General features: G+C 54.7%; 9 protein-coding genes across 9 annotated transcripts; 6 read left to right on the top strand and 3 right to left on the bottom strand.

Moving 5' to 3' along the window:
- Positions 1-189: 189 nt before the first annotated feature.
- On the bottom strand, positions 190-2,265 carry BAUCODRAFT_70750 (uncharacterized protein; the record flags this gene model as incomplete). The annotated part of the gene is made up of 2 exons (XM_007678144.1): positions 190-605; positions 705-2,265. The coding sequence occupies 2 exons, from the start codon at positions 2,263-2,265 to the stop codon at positions 190-192; spliced, it is 1,977 nt and encodes a 658-aa protein (XP_007676334.1).
- A 251-nt stretch (positions 2,266-2,516) lies between these two features.
- BAUCODRAFT_33910 (uncharacterized protein) lies at positions 2,517-4,052 on the top strand. Its single transcript, XM_007677917.1, has 2 exons — positions 2,517-3,819; positions 3,875-4,052. The coding sequence occupies exons 1-2, from the start codon at positions 2,752-2,754 to the stop codon at positions 3,899-3,901; spliced, it is 1,095 nt and encodes a 364-aa protein (XP_007676107.1). The 5' UTR covers positions 2,517-2,751; the 3' UTR covers positions 3,902-4,052.
- Positions 4,053-4,862: 810 nt separating this feature from the next.
- On the top strand, positions 4,863-9,963 carry BAUCODRAFT_69374 (uncharacterized protein; the record flags this gene model as incomplete). The annotated part of the gene is made up of 2 exons (XM_007678055.1): positions 4,863-9,185; positions 9,238-9,963. The coding sequence occupies 2 exons, from the start codon at positions 4,863-4,865 to the stop codon at positions 9,961-9,963; spliced, it is 5,049 nt and encodes a 1,682-aa protein (XP_007676245.1).
- Positions 9,964-10,090: 127 nt separating this feature from the next.
- Positions 10,091-12,530, top strand: BAUCODRAFT_480285 (uncharacterized protein). The gene has a single exon (XM_007678380.1). It carries the CDS (start codon positions 10,309-10,311, stop codon positions 12,136-12,138), a length of 1,830 nt encoding a protein of 609 aa, XP_007676570.1. The 5' UTR covers positions 10,091-10,308; the 3' UTR covers positions 12,139-12,530.
- Positions 12,531-14,100: 1,570 nt separating this feature from the next.
- BAUCODRAFT_480175 (uncharacterized protein) lies at positions 14,101-16,119 on the bottom strand. Its single transcript, XM_007678379.1, has 6 exons — positions 15,850-16,119; positions 15,708-15,782; positions 15,528-15,554; positions 15,294-15,469; positions 14,693-15,237; positions 14,101-14,643 (listed from the first exon to the last, which is right to left on the bottom strand). Exons 2-6 carry the CDS (start codon positions 15,708-15,710, stop codon positions 14,294-14,296), a joined length of 1,101 nt encoding a protein of 366 aa, XP_007676569.1. The 5' UTR covers positions 15,711-15,782; positions 15,850-16,119; the 3' UTR covers positions 14,101-14,293.
- Positions 16,116-17,511, bottom strand: BAUCODRAFT_480166 (uncharacterized protein). The gene is made up of 3 exons (XM_007678378.1): positions 16,689-17,511; positions 16,279-16,635; positions 16,116-16,218 (listed from the first exon to the last, which is right to left on the bottom strand). Exons 1-2 carry the CDS (start codon positions 17,247-17,249, stop codon positions 16,522-16,524), a joined length of 675 nt encoding a protein of 224 aa, XP_007676568.1. The 5' UTR covers positions 17,250-17,511; the 3' UTR covers positions 16,116-16,218; positions 16,279-16,521.
- A 20-nt stretch (positions 17,512-17,531) lies between these two features.
- On the top strand, positions 17,532-18,039 carry BAUCODRAFT_479674 (uncharacterized protein). Its single transcript, XM_007678377.1, has one exon. It carries the CDS (start codon positions 17,570-17,572, stop codon positions 17,891-17,893), a length of 324 nt encoding a protein of 107 aa, XP_007676567.1. The 5' UTR covers positions 17,532-17,569; the 3' UTR covers positions 17,894-18,039.
- Positions 18,040-18,263: 224 nt separating this feature from the next.
- BAUCODRAFT_479645 (uncharacterized protein) lies at positions 18,264-20,399 on the top strand. The gene is made up of 4 exons (XM_007678376.1): positions 18,264-18,763; positions 18,821-19,269; positions 19,319-19,450; positions 19,521-20,399. Exons 1-4 carry the CDS (start codon positions 18,559-18,561, stop codon positions 20,247-20,249), a joined length of 1,515 nt encoding a protein of 504 aa, XP_007676566.1. The 5' UTR covers positions 18,264-18,558; the 3' UTR covers positions 20,250-20,399.
- Positions 20,400-20,548: 149 nt separating this feature from the next.
- Positions 20,549-21,295, top strand: BAUCODRAFT_70218 (uncharacterized protein; the record flags this gene model as incomplete). Its single annotated transcript, XM_007678108.1, has 1 exon — positions 20,549-21,295. One exon carries the CDS (start codon positions 20,549-20,551, stop codon positions 21,293-21,295), a length of 747 nt encoding a protein of 248 aa, XP_007676298.1.
- Positions 21,296-21,390: the final 95 nt, after the last annotated feature.

Genomic DNA, 21,390 nt, shown 5'->3' with positions numbered 1-21,390 from the left:
TGTACAACATGACGGATCGATTTTGGAGAGATGCATGGCGTTTGGGGTGGCGTCAAGGGAGTTCAGCGGTCACACAATAAAGCAAGTGCTTGTGACTCGCCAATGTACATCAGTTGCTCAGTCATAGAGTCATCGCACCTTACGTCGTAGCCACCTCCGCTTCAGCTTCACGCCTCTATGCGCAGGTAGTCACCAAGCATAGCCGTCCTCATCATCAATGTCATTTCCCTCCCTCCAGTCTTCATCTCCACTAACCTCGCTGTCGAGGAAGTCGCCTTCCGTGAACTGATTCTCCCTCGGACGCTGGTTGTCAATGCGGATGTCGACAAGATCACACAGTCCTTGGATGAAAAAGTCCTCGGTCCCTTGTTCTTCCTCCTCTTCTTCTTCTTCCTCGTCATCTTCATCGTCCTGTTGTTCAGAGTGGTTCAATTGCATCACGGCCGGTGCTGGCTTGGCTTGGGCCACGCGCCTACTACGCCTGACAATCGGATCGGTATGGTGCTGTCTCTCTGGCGACGAGTCACTGAAGACCTCAGTATCGCCAGCAGAGGTTTTCGCAGGCGAGATTTCTACATGCGACAAGTTTCGTCCAAAGGTAATATCTTCGTCCGAATCGTCGTCGGCGCGCGCTTTGCCGTTTCCGGCTGACTTCCAGCCCTCCGCTTGTGCGTGCTTCCACAGTCTGAACTGCTTTAGAGAACCAAGGTGAGGGTTCGGAGGATCTGCTCGACACGCAAATACGCGCTGTAATCGATCAATCCAGTTGTCGCGGAAGTCAGCACGTTGGCGCCATGGTATGTTGATGTGGGAGTGAAGGATGAGGTATCGCAGATCTGGCAGCTCCGCCGCGTTGACAAGGAGCGAGCGAAAGAGATTCTGCGCTGCTTCAGCACTCCAGCGCTGTAGGTGTATCAGTTCAAGACGGCGGAGCGAGGACGGCCATTGCGGCACTTCATCGTTGGTGAGGAGATTTTCGTAAAGTGGCTTAGAGTCGTCACTGTTTACTCTCTCGCTGTAGTAGCGCAAGTTCATGCTTAGCACTTCCAGCTTCGGACAAAGCACCTTCAGCCCAGTCGTAAAGGCTAGATTGAGCGCTGGGTTATGGTTGAGGATAAGCTCACGAAGCCGAGAAGCGCCGGTCGCTAAGAAGTCGTGGAGCATATCGCTCGTAAGCTCTAGGCAGTTAGTAAGCTCCAGCCGTTCCAATGTCTTGGGCATATGCTCGAGGAAGCGGTCGACCACAACCTCGCTCGACACAAATGTCAGATCGACAAGACTCGGCAGAAGACTGATAGCTATTGCGAGGCTTGGCTGGCCGGTAATCTCGCCCTCTCCGTTCCCGTTGAAGTCGCAGAATGTCAGCTTCGCCAAAGACTGATAAGGCGTGCTGATATGTGTCTGCGTGATGAACGAGCATAGCTCATCTTCGTTGGTAAAGGGTAGCATGGCACGATGCCATCGCCAGGTCTTTAGTTTCGTGCCCGCTTTTGCGAGCGTGTCGAACAGATCGCGCGGATACTGCCAGCGTATCTGATGCGACCGTCGAAAGGGCGGCTCATCGATTGGGTGGAAGATCTCGACATGGTGAAGCTGCGGCAGGTGGGGTATGAGCTGCGACATGTCGAAAAGTCCTTTGCCAGGTGCGGAGTAGGCGAGCCTCCGAACATCGACAAACAGTGATTTGACCTTGGCGTTGTAGTTGGTATATTTCTTCTCCATCCGCAGCAGCTCCAGTAAGTGGTGTGGTTGCAGGTTGGTCAACAGAGACGGTGCCTGATAATAGGCCTCAAGCGCTGGCAGGGCGAAAGCTCGACAGACTCGAGCAGCGTTCAGCAACCAAGCCACATTCGCGCTTGCTGTTCTAGTCTGCTCGTGCCGTGGCAGAGATGCATATGCCAACACCTCGCGCAGAATGTCGATCGGTAGCGACGTCCAGTCCGGTATCCTGCGGTCGCTGGGCCCAGTAAATTCCTTCTTGAGCGGCTCACCAGCTGTGTTTCGCCGCCTGGGCCTGCCAACTGCCTTCACGACAGCCTTTGCGGCCGTTCTCGTTGCAGGCGTGGATTTGCTGCGTGTCACATGGCGAGTCCGCGGTACGGTTTTTGCTCGCTTGAATGGGAGTGAAAGTGGTTGTTCAGGCTCGTACTCCGCTTCAGCGTCTTGCTCAAGGTCATAATCATCATCGCTGTCGGGTTCGGTATATATAGAGCGCTTGGTCGCTGCCTGCCGGGTCGAACGTCGCTTGTTCCCTGGTCGCGCCATGGCTTGCGCACGATGGCGTTGAGGGCGCATGAGTGGCAGATGGAGGCGGCGAAGTGAATGTGTCTTGTCGGTTCATGCACGATTCATGCAGGGCCTATTGTTTGCGCGTTGACTGTCGCATGCGCACATTTTCGGGAAAGCGTGATGACGAGCAGGCGCATCGGCTGCAGCCGGCGCTAGTACTTGTCCATCTCGCCCCTGGCCGCAACCACCCAGCACTCCGCATACCTCCCCATTAGCTTATCCAGCATTCAATGTGTAGTCGACAGCTTTGAGAGGCTCGGAGAAGTAGTCACACCGGCGGTGATATCGCTATATGTAACTGCCATTGCGTGCGGGCTCCAGGGTATGGTGGGCATAACAGACACCCTTTGAGATGTGTGCGCCTTCAGGCTCGACGCGTTGAATGGAGATGTGCGGTAAAGTTCAGTTCAGCTTACCAATGACCAACTCGTTAGCCTTCCATACCTATCAAAGTCTCCCAAGATGCGCTTTCGTGCTGAGATCCGCAATGTGCACACCTTCACCAAGTTTACAGCATCCTTAGCCACCCTTGGCCAAATTGCGTGGGTTCGTCTCGACAGCAACGATGTTCGCTTCACAGTCATTCCGGAGCAAGGCACCCAGGTATGGAGCGTTCTCACACCGGACGTCATCTTCGATACCTACACAATTCAAAGTGCGGCGCCAAACAATACGATCAATCTCGAAGTGCCGTTGGCGCCATTGCAGCGAGCGCTAAAGAGCGCGCAGAACGCGATCGCGGCCAACATACGCTTGACGAAGAAGGACAACATTCCGCTACTCAGTCTTACGATTACGACCACAGCGATGAACAGCACGCAGCCGCCGCCTAATGCACCGGGTGGCAGCGGCTTCGGCGACGAATCCGCGTCAAGCGCCAATGGCTTTTATGCAGACGGCCACTCAGACGACCTACGCGGAGAGAGCGCAGGTTTCTTCGGGCCTCGACACGATCGCGAGACTGTGGTCACTCAAGACGTACCGATCCGCGTGCTGGCACCAGCATCAGTTGATGGTCTGCATGAACCACGATGCCGAGAGCCAGAAATCCACATCACGCTGCCGAACCTGCTGCAGTTGAAAAGTATCAGCGACCGCTTTACCAAGCTTGCCATGTCTAGCAAGTCTAGCAACCGCTCAGGTCTGACCAAGAGCTTGACCTCAGGGCCCAAACTTGAGCTCAGTGCTAATATGCATGGCTGTCTTCGACTCGCACTCAACACCGATGCGATGAAGATCAACAGTCTCTGGACTGGGCTGGAAAATCCCGAGCTCGACCCCAGCCACTATGCGGACAGAGGAGGACTGGCGAACCACCCAAGTGCGAAAATGAGAGACCTGGGGGACGCCTCCGGCCAGAGTGAGGAAGGGTGGTCGACTGTGAGAGTGGAGGGCCGGGATTGGGGAAAGGTGCTGAGTGTAGGCAGGTTGGGCGGAAGGGTGATTGCGTGCTTCTGCCATGATCATGCGCTCATTCTCTACGTGTACCTAAGCAGCGATGAGCCCGGAACGGCTGAGTCGGTGCTCACGGCAAGTCTCACTTCATCCCACGGTGTCGTTGTGGCATCGCTAACAAGTCTTGCAGTACTATATCAGCTCGTATAGCGCATAGTAGCTGACGTTGCTAATACAAATGATTAAGCGAGGTGTCCGGGGATCTCGTTGTAAGGATTCGCGAACAGGATTGAGTGCGCTGCATGAGAAGGTCCCCCGTCCGTAACAATGTCTAAAGCTGCAAATACTGTGTCTTAAGCTGTCTCGCCAATGTAAGCTTGCATCTGAAAATAGGTAGGTTGCGGCGCCTCCCGCTGCATTAGAAGCACTGCACGCCTGCCCCTAATGCCGAAGTTACTGGCTTGGAGAGTCTGGGGAGAGCGTCTCACGAGCACCAATTGGGCTGCCACACATCCCAGTCCTGCACATCCTCGCCGCCACCCTGGACGCTGGCACGCCCCGCCAAACTACTTGTCACCGTGCGTAATATTCTTCAACGGCGTAGGAGGTTGGGCTACAGTGAGACACACTGGTTCATTCAATCAGGATCAACGTTGGGGGGAGAGTTTACTGCAGGGCCAGGGCCAGGGCCAGGGCAGGACGCGAGTTGTTTCGTGCAACCAGAACCGAGAAGATCCACGTCAAGAAAAGATCAAGTAAAGTTAGTGGTTTACTAGTGAGGTCTGAGACACGGTGGAGTGGAGTCGACACCAGGCACTCTGTGGCGGGGCGAGGGACTGGCGATACTGGCCACAACCAAAGCGTGACCGCGCCTCGAGCGCCGGTTCTAAGCACGACCGCCGCCGCCAGCGGTGACATCCACACAACACACCATGTTCTCTAGCGACAAGCAGTCGCGCCAGTCGAGCGGCGGCAAGTCTTTCTTCTCGCGCAACAAGAAGGACAAAGCGAACAATGACAACCCCCCGCCTGCCATCCCCGACACCCCGAGCCTGCATTCGGGCGCCGTCAGCTATGCGCCGAGCATCGTATCTAAGCACTCGCATCGCAGCAGCATCTCCACCGTCGACCCGTCGGAAGAGTATCGCGGCTACCAGACCGGGTACGATGGCATCAATATGCAGGCAGGCGTGGTGACTAGCATTCCTTACGATACAGTCCCCGCAGACAAGGCTCCTTTGAAGGTGGATCACGTGGAGCGACCCAGTAGTCGGCGGGAACCGCTGCCGCATCATCTGAACAAAGGAGGAGGCGAGTACTATCAATCTCCCATGGTCGATGGACAGCCACCAGCACCAAGACCGCCTGCGCATGGCACCACTGTACGGACAGGAACGTCGAGATCGTTCGAGAGCGATGCGATTACACTGAATGGACACTACGCGCCGAGCAGAGGGAGTAGTGATCACGGCAGTATTCGCAGCAACTCCTCGCATGAGCGGAGAGGGTACGCGACGAGTGCCAGTCAGGCTTCTTTCCCGAACTTGGACAGTGCTGCTCACTTCGCTCATTTAAGTCCGGCTCCAACGCGAGACCGATCGCAAAATTTTCTGACCGTCAACCACAGCTCTGCCGCTTCCAGCGCACTGTCTTTCTCGCCCGACGTCTTTTCTACTCAACGACCGCCTGACGATGTCGTGGAGAGGGAGTTCCTAGAGCTCATGCTGAAGCGTGGTTGGAAGTCTTTACCGGAACAAGCACGACGGCAGATGGAGGCTTATCCAATTAGCAAGAAATGGACGTTGGTCCATCAGGACCGATTGTCAGAATGGCAAGGCGAGCAGAAGAGGCGGCAGAACGCTCGCAACACGATTACAAGTCTTACGGAAGGCATGGGCGGGTATGCTGGGATTGTCGATAGAGCAGGCGAGGAGGGCAGCCCTGAGTGGTTCGTCAAGAAGGTGTTGGACAACACCATCACGGCGAAACAACTGCAGAGTCTGAGCGTGAGCTTACGAACGCAGCCAATCGTATGGGTAAAGCAGTTCGTTGAGGCACAAGGGCCGGTGGCGTTGACGAACACGCTGGCAAAGATCAACAAGCGGCAGCAGTCCGGCCCTGCACCAGCGACAGGCTCGACGAACGAGCGTGACCTCGATCGGGAGTACGACATCGTGAAATGTCTGAAGGCGTTAATGAATAACAAATACGGGGCGGACGATGCACTGCAGCATGACACTATCATCATGGCGCTTTGCGCGTCACTCACCTCACCTCGTCTCAACACCCGAAAGCTCGTTTCGGAGCTGCTGACTTTCCTGTGCCATTGGGCAGAAGGCAGAGGGCACCTGAAGGTTATCGAGGCGCTGGACCACCTCAAAGCACAGCAGGGTGAGAACGGCCGCTTCGATGCCTGGATGCGGATCGTCGAGGTTACAATTGACGGGCGAGGCAAGATGGGTTCGCTCGTTGGCGCCTCGGATGAGGTCCGCTCTGGTGGCATTGGCATGGAGAACCTGCTCATGGAATACGCTGTTACTTCTCTATTCCTGATCAACAGTATGGTGGACGCGCCGGAGAGGGACCTCAAGCTGCGCGTGCACTTACGAGCGCAGTTTGTCGGCTGCGGTCTGCGCCGTATCTTGAACAAAATGGAGGAGTTCCAATACGACGTTATTGACAAACAGATCGAACGGTACCGGACTAACGAGGCGATCGACTACGAGGATCTATTGGAGAAGGAAGGTGCTTCCATTGCAGAGTCAGTAGAAGGTGAGACCAAAGACTTGAACGACCCTGTGCAGGTCGTGGAAGCGATTCAACAAAAGCTGGGCGGGACTAGAGCAGCGGACTACTTCCTCAGCTCCCTTCAACACTTGTTGCTGATGCGCGATAACGAGGGCGATGACCGTCTGCGGACGTTCCAGCTCGTGGAGAGCATGCTTTCGTATGTTGCCATGGATCGAAGGCTACCGGACATGGAGCTCAAGCAGAGCCTGAACTTCACCGTGCAGAACTTGATGGACCGACTGTACACCGATGGTGAGGCACGACAAGCAAGAGATGAAGCGCACGAGGCTCGGTTGATCGCCGACGCAGCCATTGCTGAGCGCGATGAGATGAAGTCGCAAGTCGACCTTGGCTCGGAAGGGCTAGTGGCGAAGCTCAAGCGAGACAAAGCTGAGTTGGAAGCCCTGCTCGACCTTCAAAACCGCCAAGCGGAAGCGTTTAAGGCCGAGCTTGCAGAGCTGCAGCGCCTTCGAGCGCAGGACCTCCAGCGGCATGAGCTTGAAACGCGAGAGATGTATCTAATGCTGCGGGATGCCCAGGACATTGCAGCCTCCAATGCGCAGAAGGGCGGCAAGAACGGCGAAGCGGTAGCAACGGTCGAGCCGGCGCAGTTGCAGGGCATCTTGGATCGAGAGAAGCTTATGGATCGACTCGAAATGCAGATCGAGCGCGCAAAGACGCAGGCGAAGCTGGAGGGTAAGGTATGGCAGCAGTTCAACCCAAGCGACAAGCTGCGAGAACTGCGCGAGAAAATGGAGGGGGCGGGCATGCAAGCAGATAGCTTGGAGGCGCAAATGCCATATCTTGGGACGGCGTCGAGAGGGCGGAGCGGCATTCAGAGAAAGCCGGTGGCGAGGCGGCTGGTTGACGAGCATATGGAGAGGAGCGAAACGCCGGAGAGTGAGGAAGTTATGAGCGAGGGGGAGGAAGCGATGGTGTTTGAACGGCCGCGACTGGTGGAGATGAAGAGACCGAAGATGCCGTCGACGGTCGCTGCGGCGCAACAAAATATGCTGGCCGAGCTTACGAGCAAGACACAGCGATTGGACGGTAGTGATGATGAAGGCGATGGAATAACAACCGGACCGAGCCATCCCAGCCTTGAGTCTGAGAGTCCGAAGACACCAAGCGATGCCGAAGCGCCCAAGGACAAGTTCCATGGCCCTCCCGCTCCGCCTGCCCCTCCGCTCCCCGGATTCGATAGTGGCGAGTCTGCGCCTGTGGGAGGCATATTTGGCTTCTCCGGAGCTGCTCCTCCACCACCGCCGCCGTTGCCACCTTCTGGCTTCTCAACAAACGCTCCTCCGCCTCCGCCTATGCCGGGCTTCCAAATCGGAGGACCACCACCACCACCTATGCCCGGTTTTTCTGGCGCACCGCCGCCTCCTCCGCCACCGCCTTTGCCTGGCATGGGCGCACCGCCAGCTCCGCCAATACCTGGAGCACCACCGTTACCAGGTGCGAAGAAGGGCGGCTTCCTGCCACAAGCGATCTATACTGGGATGAATGGCTCCATCGGTCCTGTTGCGCCCCGGCCGAAGAAGAAGCTCAAAGCTCTGCATTGGGAAAAGATTGATTCCACGGAGTATACTATGTGGTCCGCGCATACTCCAACGAACGAGCAGAAGGAGGAGAAGTATCAAGAGCTGTCTAAGAAGGGCGTTCTCGACGAGATCGAGAAGCTGTTTCTTGCCAAGGAGATCAAGCAGATTGGCAAGTCTGGCGGAAAGTCCCGGAGTGACAAGAAGCAAGTTATCTCTCGTGAACTCATGCAAGCTATGCAGATTTCGTTAGCGAAATTCAAAGACCGGGAGGCGGAAGATGTTGTCAAGATGATCGTCCACTGCGATCGAGAAGTGCTTGACAACCCGACGGTAATGGATTTCTTGCAAAATGAGCATCTTTGCACGATTCCGGAAAATGTTGCCAAGCTGCTAGCTCCGTATAGCAGGGACTGGACTGGTCCGGATGCGCTCCAGACACCGCGTGAGCAGGATCCTGCCGAGCTCACGCGCGAGGACAAAATCTACTTGTATACGGCGTACGAACTGCACCATTACTGGAAAGCACGTATGCGGGCTTTACACCTAACAAAGAGCTATGAGGCAGAGTACGACGAGATCTCGGCGAAGCTGAAGCAGATCGTTGATGTCTCAGAGAGTTTGCGCGACTCTGTCAAGCTGATGCCAGTATTTGGTCTGATTCTGGACATTGGTAACTACATGAACGACACAAACAAGCAAGCCTTTGGCTTCAAGCTCTCTTCGCTGGCACGGCTTGGCATGGTCAAAGACAGCAACAACGAGTCAACGCTCATGGACTACATCGAGCGCCTGGTCCGGAAGCAGTACCCGCAATACGAAGGCTTCACCGATGACATCGCGGGCGTACTGACCGTGCAGAAAGTCAACATTGAGCAATTGCAAAATGATGCCAAAAGGTACATCGATAACATTAACAACGTTCAGCAGAGTCTCGACGCGGGCAACTTGAGCGATCCAAAGCGCTTCCATCCCGAAGACCGAGTCAGCCAGGTAGTGCAGCGCAGTATGAAGGAAGCACGGCGGAAGGCCGAGCAGATGCAAGTGTACTTGGATGAGATGAAGCGTGTGTACGACGAGATCTTGACGTTCTTTGGCGATGACAACAAGGATGAGAATGCGCGTCGCGAGTTCTTTGCTAAGCTGGCAAACTTCGTGCAGGAGTATAAGGTGAGCTTTGCCTACGGTTCTACCATTGCCGAACAGCTAACCATTCTCCTAGAGTTCCAACAAGAGAAACCTTGTTATGGAAGAAGCGTGGCGGAGAAACGAGGACAACATGCGCCGTAAGCAGCAAGTGGTTGCGCAAAATGCAGGCACGGCTACTGCCGCGGCAGAAGGGTCGGATGCTCCGCCTTCGCCGGCGGGCTATGGGGACGTTGATGATCTCATGAAGAAGCTTCGAGCTGCTGCTCCGGAGAAGAATGTGCGAGAGCGCAGGCGTCGGGCATACCTGAAAGATCGCCATCAAGTACGTGTTGCATCTGGGCAGAAGATTCCGGAGACGGGAGAAAACATGGAGAGCGGACTGCTCAGCCCTACCATAACGGAAGAGGGAGGTGAAGCCGCACCTGCGGAGGGCGCAGTATCCGAGGGCGAAGACATTGCCGATCGTGCTGCTTCGCTCCTGCAAGGGCTACGCGGAGATGGTGAAGGTGCAAGCGAGGCATTGGTTAGAGATGACAGTCTGCGGATACGCAGGCGAAGGGAGAGCGCGAACGATGAACGTGCCCAGCGAAGAGCGAGGCGGCGGGGAGCTGGTACCAGCACGGATACGGCGACGCAGAGTATGATCGTTGAGGAAGCGGAGACTACTGATGCGACTGCGGAGGAGAGGCGTGACGGTGCGCCCAGACATCTGCCTTCGCCACCAGTGCCAGAGACGGTGGTGGTTCCACCATCACCGACGACTTCGGAGAGGGGCAGCAATGTCGGTGCTGGCTTTTGAGGAGGCAGCGTCCTTTCGTCGGATTACTGTTCGAGGCTATTGAAAGGCGCCCATTGGGAGTTTTGGCCCTGCGCTTTGAATTGAGCGTTTCCGTCTATTAGCGTCGGAGCCTGGAGTTGCTAGCCAGCGCACATCAACGCACTCAAGAAGCGCTATGCTTCTTATTATAATATTGCAGCTTCTGCTCGATGTCAAGGTTGGTTGCATGTATGCCTTTGCGGTTGTAGAGTCCCATCAAGACGCTTCGGCGGATTCTCGGCGTCGCTCTTCACTTCGCACTAGCCTTTGAGCACTGCCTCCTCAAGTATAGTTTGACCAAGCACAAGCTAGCACGTCCAGGACTATATGAGAACGGTGTTACCGACGTGGCGGTCTACTGCATCTCAAGTGAGAGGACTTGCCGACCTCATTGCATACCAGCCGTTCCACCGACGCTCTAGCGTCGTCCAGTGGCGGACATGCATCACTCATCGAGGGAGGGCAGACCGGTTCGCCTCGAGCGCACATGCATACTCATATGCCACGCCGTCCTATGAAGTCTCTCGAAAGCATGATCAAACGTCCACCATCTACGCACTCTCCACTGCTCCAGGTCGAGCGGCTATTGCGGTGATCAGAATATCCGGATACGCATGCCTGGACATTTATAGAAGATTGTGTCCGGGGAAGGCCTTGCCGAAACCACGGTATGCCACTGTGAGGACACTACACGACCCGAATAAGCGACCCGCACCGGAAACGGTGCTCGATGCGAACGCGTTGATCTTCTACTTCCCAGCACCGCGGACAGCAACCGGTGAAGATGTCCTCGAACTGCACGTACACGGTGGGACTGCTGTGGTGAAAGCAGTTCTATCTGCTGTGCCTACGTGTGCGAGTGAGGGCGACTTCAAGAGCATTCGCTACGCCGAGGCTGGCGAGTTCACAAAGCGAGCCTTTCTCAATGGCCGCCTTGACCTCACACAAGTTGAAGCATTGGGTGACACACTCGCTGCAATTACTGAGGAACAACGACGCCTGTCTATGCGCGCCACGACGAGCACTCTGTCAAAGCAATACGAAGAATGGCGAAGGCAACTGTTATACGCTAGAGGCGAGCTTGAAGCCCTGATCGACTTCAGTGAGGATCAACATTTCGATGAGAGTCCTGCTGAGCTGTGTAGATCTGTCTCTACGCAAGTCCGCAAGCTCAGGCGGACGCTGCAGATTCATAGTGCTAATGCCACACGAGGTGAGCTGCTCCGCAACGGGATCAGCGTATCGTTGCTGGGCGCACCAAATGCTGGCAAAAGTTCATTGCTGAATCGCATCGTCGGTCGGGAGGCGGCGATTGTCAGTCAAGAAGCCGGCACCACTAGGGATGTGGTCGAAGTCGGGCTTGATATTGGAGGCTTTCTCTGCCAACTTGGTGATACTGCCGGCCTGCGCAAAGCACAGAAAGCGATAGCCCAGCAGCCTGGCGCCGAAGGTGCCCTAGGATTGGTTGAAGAGGAAGGCATGCGCCGAGCGAGAGCTAGGGCCAGTGACAGCGACGTGGTCATTGTTGTAACCAGCTTTGAGGCTATTGGCGGCAGGATTGAGTTTCCACTGTACTCAGAGGTCGTATCTAGCGCAGCCGAGCTGGTTTGCACGAAGAACAACGTTATCGTTGTGATCAACAAGACTGACCTGGCAGAGCCTGTTGGCGTTGAAGCTGCTGTGGAGAGGCTATTGGCAGCACTGCCTGGACTTGATCGAAGTAGGATCTACTGCGTGTCTTGCAAAGAGGCTGAGAACGAACGTCTGCATGACGATGGACCATATTCCGATTCGGGAAAGATCCAGACCTTTCTGCAGGGCTTGATTGTGCACTTTCAGCAGCTTACCGCAGCCTTGTCGCCAGAGTTTGATTCGAACGCATCCATATGGCAAGAGTCATTGGGTGCTTCAGAACGCCATCGACTACTGCTGGAGGAGTGTCTCGGCTTCTTGGACGACTTTCTAACTGCAGTTCAGCCAGAGCTGGCGTCAGAGGGCGGCATCGGGGATTCGGAGCAAGAAACGGACATTGTAGTTGCGGCTGAGTATTTACGTGGGGCTGCTAACTGCCTTGCTAAAGTCACTGGTAAAGGCGAGGCCGGAGATGTGGAAGAAGTGCTCGGTGTGGTGTTTGAGAAGTTTTGTGTAGGCAAGTAGTACGCTTCAGAGAGCCTGCCCTATCCCGCTTATTCCAGGCTTGACTACAGAAAGGATAGCGAAGCGTCATCCGACGCTCCGCAGACCATCTAGGCCATCATTATGTCGTACCGTGTAACTGAAACAACCAAATTCCGTGAATGCCAGGATCAACGTCATGCCCCCGAACATGCTCCATCCATTTCCGTGCCCGTAACTCCTCGCTTGAACGCTATCAAATGTCGAAATGCTGGTGCTCGCTTGAACGCTATCATTTTGTCGAAATGCCGGTATTCGCTTGAACGCTATCACTGTGTCGTACTACTGCCGTGGAGTTGTATGCGTCATGGGTGTGACATGATGACATGATGCCGTGTTTCGTATTATGTGTTGTGGTGAAGAATGCTGCGAAATGACTGTAGAAACGGGTGACCGCCAACAAGGTAGTGCATGTCAAAGATTGCTCAAAATAAAGAGGCTTTGACCATTGCCGGCAATGGGTGCAAAGTGATGTAGAATGAATGTCGTCTCTTCACAGAGGAGAGTTGTAGCCACTTTGCAATGTCAGCGAGACTCATTGCAGCAGTGGTGCAACTGACGTACCCTCTGCCGTCATCATTCTGACCAAGCATTGCCACCACGGCAAGATGGGACGACTGCATGTCTCCTGTCGCTGTATGTCGAATTTGTAGCGGTTGAAGATCGGTGTCGGTCAAGTCGCTTTAGTTGTACCCACCACGGCCCATCTTGACTGATATGATTATTGAGACTGGAGAGATAGGAAATAAAGAGATGTTGTTGTCGTCGAGCTGACCAATCTGACTGAAGAGACGTAAAGAAACACTGAAAGCTAGCGTACTGATGTGTCGATTGTGACAAGAGCTTGCAGGAAAGTCGTTCGTCCGGTGTGAAGTTGGATCGAGCAAATGTTGCTGTGAGAGACAGTGCTTGACAAAGGAAATAAGCTTGATTGTACTGCTGGATTGTTAACGACAAGATGAGGATCAGATGAAACAGGCCGGAGTCGAAGAGGGTACATATATGCTTCAGGATTGATTATCGAGCTCCAGCGCAGACTAGAGGAACTGGCGGGACACAGTCATACTATTCCAGGGACGTGGCCGGTGAGAGGACCCATGGCTTGGTCAAGCCTCTGAGCGTACCTGCAGCTTCCTCTGCAAGCCGCTGTTAGTACGACATTGCTAGTCTTTCCCCTTGGTAAGTGGTTCATCGCCTCGAACTAGGGAATAGAGCCCTCGAATAGACAGTGAGGGAGCAGTGTAGTAAAAAGATTAAGCGTCTGACAAGATCCTCGCTCGACGGCGGGGCGGTGCTAAAAATACGGAAGCCATGCACTACATGCGAGGCGCATGGCAGCACGCTTTGACCACCAATTCACATCCCCGGCCCATGACACCGTCCTTCAGCCCGCTCTCGGCGCAGTGTTGGTGCCACGCTTGCTATTCGCGGTCGGCGTCGAAGATGGCGTCGCAAGGCATCATGTCTTGCAGATCCGTCATTCGTTACGTCTAAAGACTCTCCCCACCACCATGTCCGTCTGTACTGCCGTTGGTGCTACTGCAGCCTTACAGGCAAGGCGATTAGGGAACCGTGCGGCCGGACATTGCTTTTGGGACTGCTGCACGATTGTCGATGACCATGCAGAAGAAGTTGACAAGTCATCATCCACACAGCATAGCCAGCTGCTATTCTTCTCTGCAGCACTATTGGATCTTTTCGCGCAACTTACATTGGTTCTACATTCTCATGGTGGGAATCTGGCTCACTAAGACCGACATCATAAGCCACGAGGAAACAGCGTGCCTGGTGGGAACAGCACAGCACATCACACGGTATTACAAGGATCATGGTTGCCTTCTAGACTCTACTTTTCCTTGGAGCAACGCCTGCGCTGGCAAGACTAAGCAGAACTTTCACGAGCTATGTCACTCGGTAAATCGTTTGCGTGAGCGAGCGACGAACCGACGGAGCGAGTATGAGACAGTGGACGTACAATGTTTCCGCCGTATACCATAATCAGTTGACAGAGTTGTCCTGCAGACTCGGCATGCTGTTACGATGCATTGGTACGTTCTCACCACTTCTAATATCCAACAGTATCGACCCCCTTCAAACTTTGTTTACATGTCTCTTCATATGTTTACGCGTACCCGATCTATTTCTTCTCGCGCTGGCCGTAGGCCTTTGTGGCGTAATCGCCCTTGTGCACGATGAGATCTTCCGGCCTGTAATCTTCCCGTCCGCTGAAGTACGAGTCCAAGATGGCTTTCGTACCAGCAGCGTAGCGCTTCTGCGCGTCGAGCGAAGTACCAGACATGTGCGGTACCGTGGCGTTTCCGCCGCCCCAGGTGGTGTACGATGCGTAGCGGAGCGAGTGGTCCTTTGGTGCTGGTTGCGGGAACCACACATCACCACCGTAGCCGCGGAGCTGGCCGCTCTTGAGGGCCTCGGCAACATCCTCCTTGACGACGATGGCGCCACGGGCAGTGTTCACGAGCCACGAGCCTACGAGAAGTTAACGACCGACTTCCTTTCATGTTACAGCGAAGCATACCTTTCTTCATCTTGCTAATGAGCTCCTTGTTAAACATGCCACGGGTCTTCTCGTGCAGCGGGCAGTTGATCGTGACAACGTCACACTGAGCCAGCATGTCCTCGAGGTTCTCGACTCGCCTGCACCCGATTTCCTTCTCCTTCTCGGCGGAAAGTGGCTGGTAGTCGAAGTAGAGGAGCTCCTTGCATTCGAAGGCCTTTAGTCTGCGAAGGACACGCTCGCCAATGCGGCCAACGGCGACAGTGCCGACGACCTTATTCTCAAGATCGTACTCGTTCTTAGCGACTGCAGCAACGTTCCAGTCACCGGCAGCAATCTGCTCGTGGGCTGGCACGAAGTTGCGGACAAGGACGAGGATGGTCATGACCACGTGCTCAGCTACGGAGACGACGTTCGAGCCGGTGACCTCAGCGACGGTGATGCCACCGTTAGTTTTGTTGGCAGCATTAAGGTCAACGTGGTCAGAACCGATACCGGCAGTTATAGCAATCTTGAGCTTCTTCGCCTTCTCGAGACGCTCCGCCGTAAGGTAGCCTGGGTGGAAGCTAGCAGGTCTCGTCAGTCCCTGCAAGCTTTCCAGGCTCTCCGCTGCTAAACGTACGGGGTGGTAATGATGACCTCGGCATCAACGAGCTCTTGGTCGAACTTGCTATTCTCACCCTCCTTGTCGGAGGTGGTCACGAGGGTGTGACCCTGCTCCTCGATCCACTGTCGGAGGCCAAGCTCGTTCTCGGTCGTACCTAGCAACTGCGGCTCCTGCTTGGCGTGTTCGAAGCCCTGAACCAGCGATTAGCTCGAAGTCCGACATGTGCGGCTTGATGAAGCTCATGCGTACATCATACAAAACGAGGAGAACCTTGCCCTGTCGCGAGGAAGTGGCAGTTAGCGTCCTGACACCACCCAAGCTGGTTGTCTTCGCAAGCGAAGCCCCACGCTGACAGAATGCCGGCGCCGCTCTCTGCTGAAGCAGAGAGCTGGCGGGGCGGGCCAGACGGAGTGCGGAGCGTGCAAATACCATTGTGAATGTGGGTGGCCGGGTATGCGGTAGAGGTGAAAGATAAGGGCGGTGATCAGCTTTATGTAGGTCAAGCTGCCATCATCGTTAGCGTGAGCTTGGGCGAGCGGGTCTTGCGGGGATGGAAGTATCACTCGCCCGCGTTTTTAGATCACTCTGATTTACGAGGATGAATGCTCGGTTGAAGAAAGGTACAGTGGGTGAGTAGCTAACAAGTAATATATACCTGCCGAAGTCGCTCAAGCTGTGGAGCTCTTCAATGGTCGTGGCGCGCACTCGAGTCTGCTCGCCTGATCGCAGAGATGTGACGAACTAGATGATCAGGCAACCCCACCGACCGGCATTTAACTCTACCGCTTCCACGGCACTCAGCAACAAGCACAGCATCGCATCATGACGGTCGCTTGTCTCCCTCTTAGCAGCACTGTACAAGTCACACTCCCCGCACATCACATGTGGAGATGTTCTTGCGATTGTTTGCCATCGCTTAACACGACTTGAAGTAATATATCTAGTCCTCGTCAACGCGTAACGAGCTGATGTGTGGCGGGGTGCAGCCGTTGTAGCTTACCAGCAATGTACGTAAATCAAACCATTTGATCCGTTCCAGCCGGTGCGAGAACAAGATCTGGAACGCCTTGCGCTTGGTCAACGGCATGTATTCAGGAAGTATTGCGGAAGAGAAGCCGCAAGTTCGCACAAAGAGTACCATATTGGTCGCTTCTCCCCCAACGATATCCGCTCTCTCCAACGGACGCGCCCGCCCATAGCGCAAAGGATGGACGGTGGGCCCGAACGTCAGACGAGCCGAATCTCAGGAACCCGAGGAAACGCCCAGAGATGGAGAGTCTTCTTCGGCGAAATGGAAAGACGAAATACGGTCACGTGATATGAGTGGTGCCTCAGTACTTGAAGTCCCTCTTGATACCTCAACCTCCTCAGCTATCCTGTCTTTTGCGTGTTCAGGAAGCCTGTACACACCATCTTCTGGCCTCGTCCAGGGACCAAGCCGAGCAAATGCTCGCCATTAGTATATGTTTCGCTCAACAGCTGCCGTTCGCGCCTAGTGCACTGTGCGCTGTCGCAGATCTGATTCAGCGCTATCAAGGCCAAAGGATGCGCCAGATGGCATTGCGAGCCATCTGCAAAGTCGCTTTGCTGGCGCTTCGAAGGTCCATTAGTCTCACTGCTCTCGAAGTCCCGGTTTATGAAAGCTATCAAGGCTTCCTCGAACTGCTCGAAAAACTTGGCCTCCAACCGGAAGCAGCAGAGGTTGTTCCGGCCCTGCTCGTCCATAACTGCAAGCGCAATCCGAAGGCGCCAGGTAGGGCAGAGCGGCCAAGTGGCGTAAGCGACGTTCGTCTGTTGTTGGGGACTTTGCTTTCCTACCTTGGCGTTGCCCCTGGCCAGCTGTTGAAGTCTGCTGTCGATGTCTGCTGTTATATCTGCTCGTGCGTCTGATCGAAGCTGTATAGGCTGGATGATTCTGAAGAGGAAAGAGGAGTTGCACGTACGAACACGCTGCCTTCGTATGTCGGTCATTTACTCCTCGCAGAAAACCAAGCGAGCCTTCGCTGTCCATGGTAATGCAAAAATGATAAGGTCACAACTGATTCAAGAGAATGAACGTGGTCATGCTGCGTTCCTCAGTACCGACTGGACTGGGTGTTCTCCCATTATGAGGACACAGAGTCAGCATTCGGCGTGATTCCGAGCACACTACATTACGCGGCACTGCTGCTGGGTACTATTCTCCTGCTCATCGTGACAAGTTCCACAAGTTTCTACGCACTACTGATCGTTGTCTTTGCGCGTCTGAGTACTCGCCGATGGAGACATTCCGGTAGCTGTCTTAATAAGCGATGCCTCTTTCACGTGACCTAGACTACACCGGCTTTGCGGCACCATGTGAACTTGAACTACTTTACGACAAGGAACGGAATAAGTACCACATGCTGTTTGACGAGCGTCTACTAGGCGCCAACGCAACACTCGAGACACGCGATGCTTGGGCGAACGAGACGTGGCCGCAGATCAAGCTCATATGGGCATGGATGATACTCTTGCACTTTGCTGCGCTCCTACCCCTCGACCCGGTCGTCTTACATTGGCTGTCTGTTCTACTCAGACGAGTCTCGGACACGGCGACGCCAGTTGTGAGCCTACCGGAGTATTACCAGCTCTGATCGTGCTCGCGAGTGTGGGATGAAGACACATCTGCGGAAAAGTGCGCTCAATCGTGCATGACATCAGCATTGCATCGACGACATCGCGAAGATGCTAATAATGATAGAGATCGAAGGCTCTCCGATGACCGAGGACAATACTAGCTTTGTTAATAGCCCCAGACGGAGGAGGTAACGTGAGGGCACGGCTACGCGCTTCCTTGTGCGCCGTGACTGGGAAGGAAGGCGACTCCCACATTGGATATCGGTAGGACGGCCGAAGCCAAGCAAGCTGGAGACTGGTCGTAATGGTCTTACCAGATGGCCGTCATTATATGGGCCTGCCGTGAGCGATTCCTGGCTGAAGGGTAAATTGGGCTGCAGGTTAATGGCATCGCTGAGTTCAACACCAAAACCATGAGTTCAAGCAATCGTCCGTAGTGCTGTATATTGCTCTCCGACCAAGGCCCATCTTTTACCAAAAGGATCAACAAGCACATGCGTACCCCGCAAAGAGGTACAAGCGGAAATACCACGGACAGCTGGAGCTCTATGAGAGTTCGCAAGGGACTGAAGAGGAGATGTCGAGTATATATGGCGAGCGTAGATGCTGCTGAGGTCTGCATCCGCCGTCAGTTGTGACACGTCGCGCCTTAAGAACGCAATACGAACCGGATAGCTTGAGTATGGCCTCCTTCAAAGGATACGATTTGATCGTCGTCGGCTCCGGCTTTGCTGGGTCTATGGCAACATTGACTTTTCTCGAGGGATGTAAGAGGGAAAACAAGACCGGACGCGTTGCGTTAGTCGAAGTGGGCAGGGATGGGGAGCGCTGTGGCGCGAGCAGATGGACCATGGCATATTTGCGGCTAGACAAGAACCTCGAGTTCGGTAAGCCTCGTCTTTGAGCTTCCAATCTGTCGTGCACCCGGTTGACGCTTTGCGAAGATGAGGATTGGGTGAAAGAAATGCGCCTTGTTAGCAACGGGCTTGCCGACGAAGAGTACTGCCTTAAGCTGCAGAAAGAGGCTCCGATCACCGCCCGCTACCTCGAAGACCATGGTGTCGAGTTCGTCCACCATGATGAACCCAATGTTCTCCTCGAATTCAAGACTGGCCAGCATTTCGTCTTCCCAGAAGGTGGCGGAAAATCCATCATCTGGAAGCTCTTCGAGCATATCCAAAGCTACCCAAATGTTGACATCCACTGGGAGACGGAGGGCGTCAAGCTCTTAACGTCAGATGCTGGTGCGATTCGAGGCGTAAAAGTGCGGAAGGGCGACGGCCTCTTACATGATCTCCTTGCGCCGAACGTGGTACTAGCTTGTGGTGGCTTCGAGGGCAACCAGGAGATGTTGGCAAGGTATGTCGGACGGGATACACACAAGTTGCCGCTGGTGAGTGTCGCATTTTTGTAGCATGTTAGGTCGCAGGCTAATGTCCCAGATCGCCCCAGGGCTCAAGTACAATCGTGGCGCTGGTCTTCGCATGGCACTTGACGTTGGCGCTGGCACCGCTGGATCGTTTGATGGCATGCATTGCGAGCTTGTCGATATTCGCGCAGGCAAGCCGGATGCCGTGAGTAAAGCGCCGCGTACTTCCCTACGAAATTGTCAGAATCATAGCTGACTGTCCGACCCATCGTCAGGTGATTTGGGGCCACAACTATGGCATCGTGGTCAACAAGGGATGTAAACGCTTTTACGACGAAGGCAAACGCCACCTTTTTGCGACTTTTGAGATGATAGCTTTGGATTGCTGGAAAGATCAGAACCAGTCGTGCTTCTTCGTCACGGACGACATGATCATGAAGAAGTTTGAAGGCTCATGGGTGTACGACACCACTGACAAACCTCCGGAGAAGGCGGACACGATCGAAGAGTTAGCGGAGAAGTTAGGGCTGGATCCCAAGGAACTGAAGAAGACCGTGGACGACTTCAATGCCGCCGTCAACGACAAAGAGTTCGATCTGATGAAGTTGGACGGCAAGGCGACCACCGGACTCCATCCGAATAAGACCAACTGGGCCAGCAAGATCGAAAAGGCTCCTTTCTACGGCTACCCTATGACCGCTAACTTAACCTTCACCTATGGTGGCGTCAAGACGGACCTCGATGGTCGCGTGCTGTCCACCAACGAGGTCCCCATCCCAGGTCTCTGGGCTGCCGGAGAGTTGACAGGGCTGTTCTACAACGAATATCCGCCTGCCACGAGCGTGTTGCGGAGCTTGACTTTCGGAAGAGTGATAGGGAATGAGGTTGCGCAGCATCTGGGCCAGCCGCAAGGAACGTCGAGTTCTAAGAAGGTCGTACCTTCTGAGCACCGCGCCGACTCCGGGATGGAAATGAGACAGCGAGTGCTCGTCGGAGAGGCTTGAGAATGCTTATGAAGTCATTGTTGTCGTAGATATTTATCTAGCAATGCGATGCTCCTTGATCGTCCCGCCAGCTAGCGTTTACTCGAAGTGGTTGGACGGCATATGTAGTACGCTTACATGTAGATCACATGCAATGCTCAATTCACGTGACGAAGCTTTAGCGCCACCATAGCATCGACCGCCACACTACATGCCACATGCAGCCCGCATCTGCGTGTGGATGTGCATATCATCGCCTGCTACGAACTCAGTACGTGTAAGATTGTGTTCATGTCAGGACTGATCAGTCTCCGAGTGAGATGTCATCGTACCTCAGCAATCTCCTAACTCAGACAACCTCGAAGTACAACTCGCTTCGCCGCACTCTACTTTCGAACGAGGAAGACGGAGACACCGAGGACGACTCGCACATTGCCAGAGTACTGCGGGCCTACTACACCGAGAAAGGTCGACCCTTCCCGCCATGGCTTCCACCTGATCCCAACGACAAGCGTGCCGTGACGCCGCAACCACATGCACAGCAGAACAACGCATACTTCACAAGCGCGACCGCAAAGAGCCAGTATACTAGCATACAGAACCAGCCAGGAGCGAGAGGAAGTCTGAGTGATCTATGGGACACTCCGGCGCAGACCGTAAGCCCGGCGCAACCACAGAGTCTGCGTGCCGGTCGCAGACCGATGCCCACTGCTGCATCTACAAGCGCTTCCAGCACTCTAGCACCCCCAGCGCAGGCGAGACCACTCCCTTCGCAAAAGTTAGGCTCATATCAGAATATGCAGTCGCAAAGACCCGCTCTGGACCAGAGTCCACCTTCGAGTAGCAGTGGCGGCAGTTCGGCACAAGACAGACTTAAAGCTAGGCTTTGGGGCGGTAGCAGGGGAGGTACTCCGGCGTCAAACTCTACGGGCAGTCCGGGCCTGAGCCAGGTTGGCTCCCCGAATCCGTACGAGCAGTCCTCTACCGGCAGCAATGCGCCGTACGGTGGCAGCAACTCGTACGACATGGGCAGCAATGCAGGCCGTAGATATGGCAGGCCGGGTTGAGCTACAGGGCCGTCTGCGTGCACATGACATACTGCGGTAAACTGAGAGTCTTACGATGCGTGTCTCCAGCGATTGGTTGACCTCAGACGAGCCCC

The sequence above is a fragment of the Baudoinia panamericana genome (assembly GCF_000338955.1).
Source record: "Baudoinia panamericana UAMH 10762 unplaced genomic scaffold BAUCOscaffold_6, whole genome shotgun sequence".
NCBI classification, from domain to species: Eukaryota; Fungi; Ascomycota; class Dothideomycetes; order Mycosphaerellales; family Teratosphaeriaceae; genus Baudoinia; species Baudoinia panamericana.
Note: the sequence above shows the minus strand (reverse complement) of the source record. Positions and strands in the feature narration are given on the sequence as shown.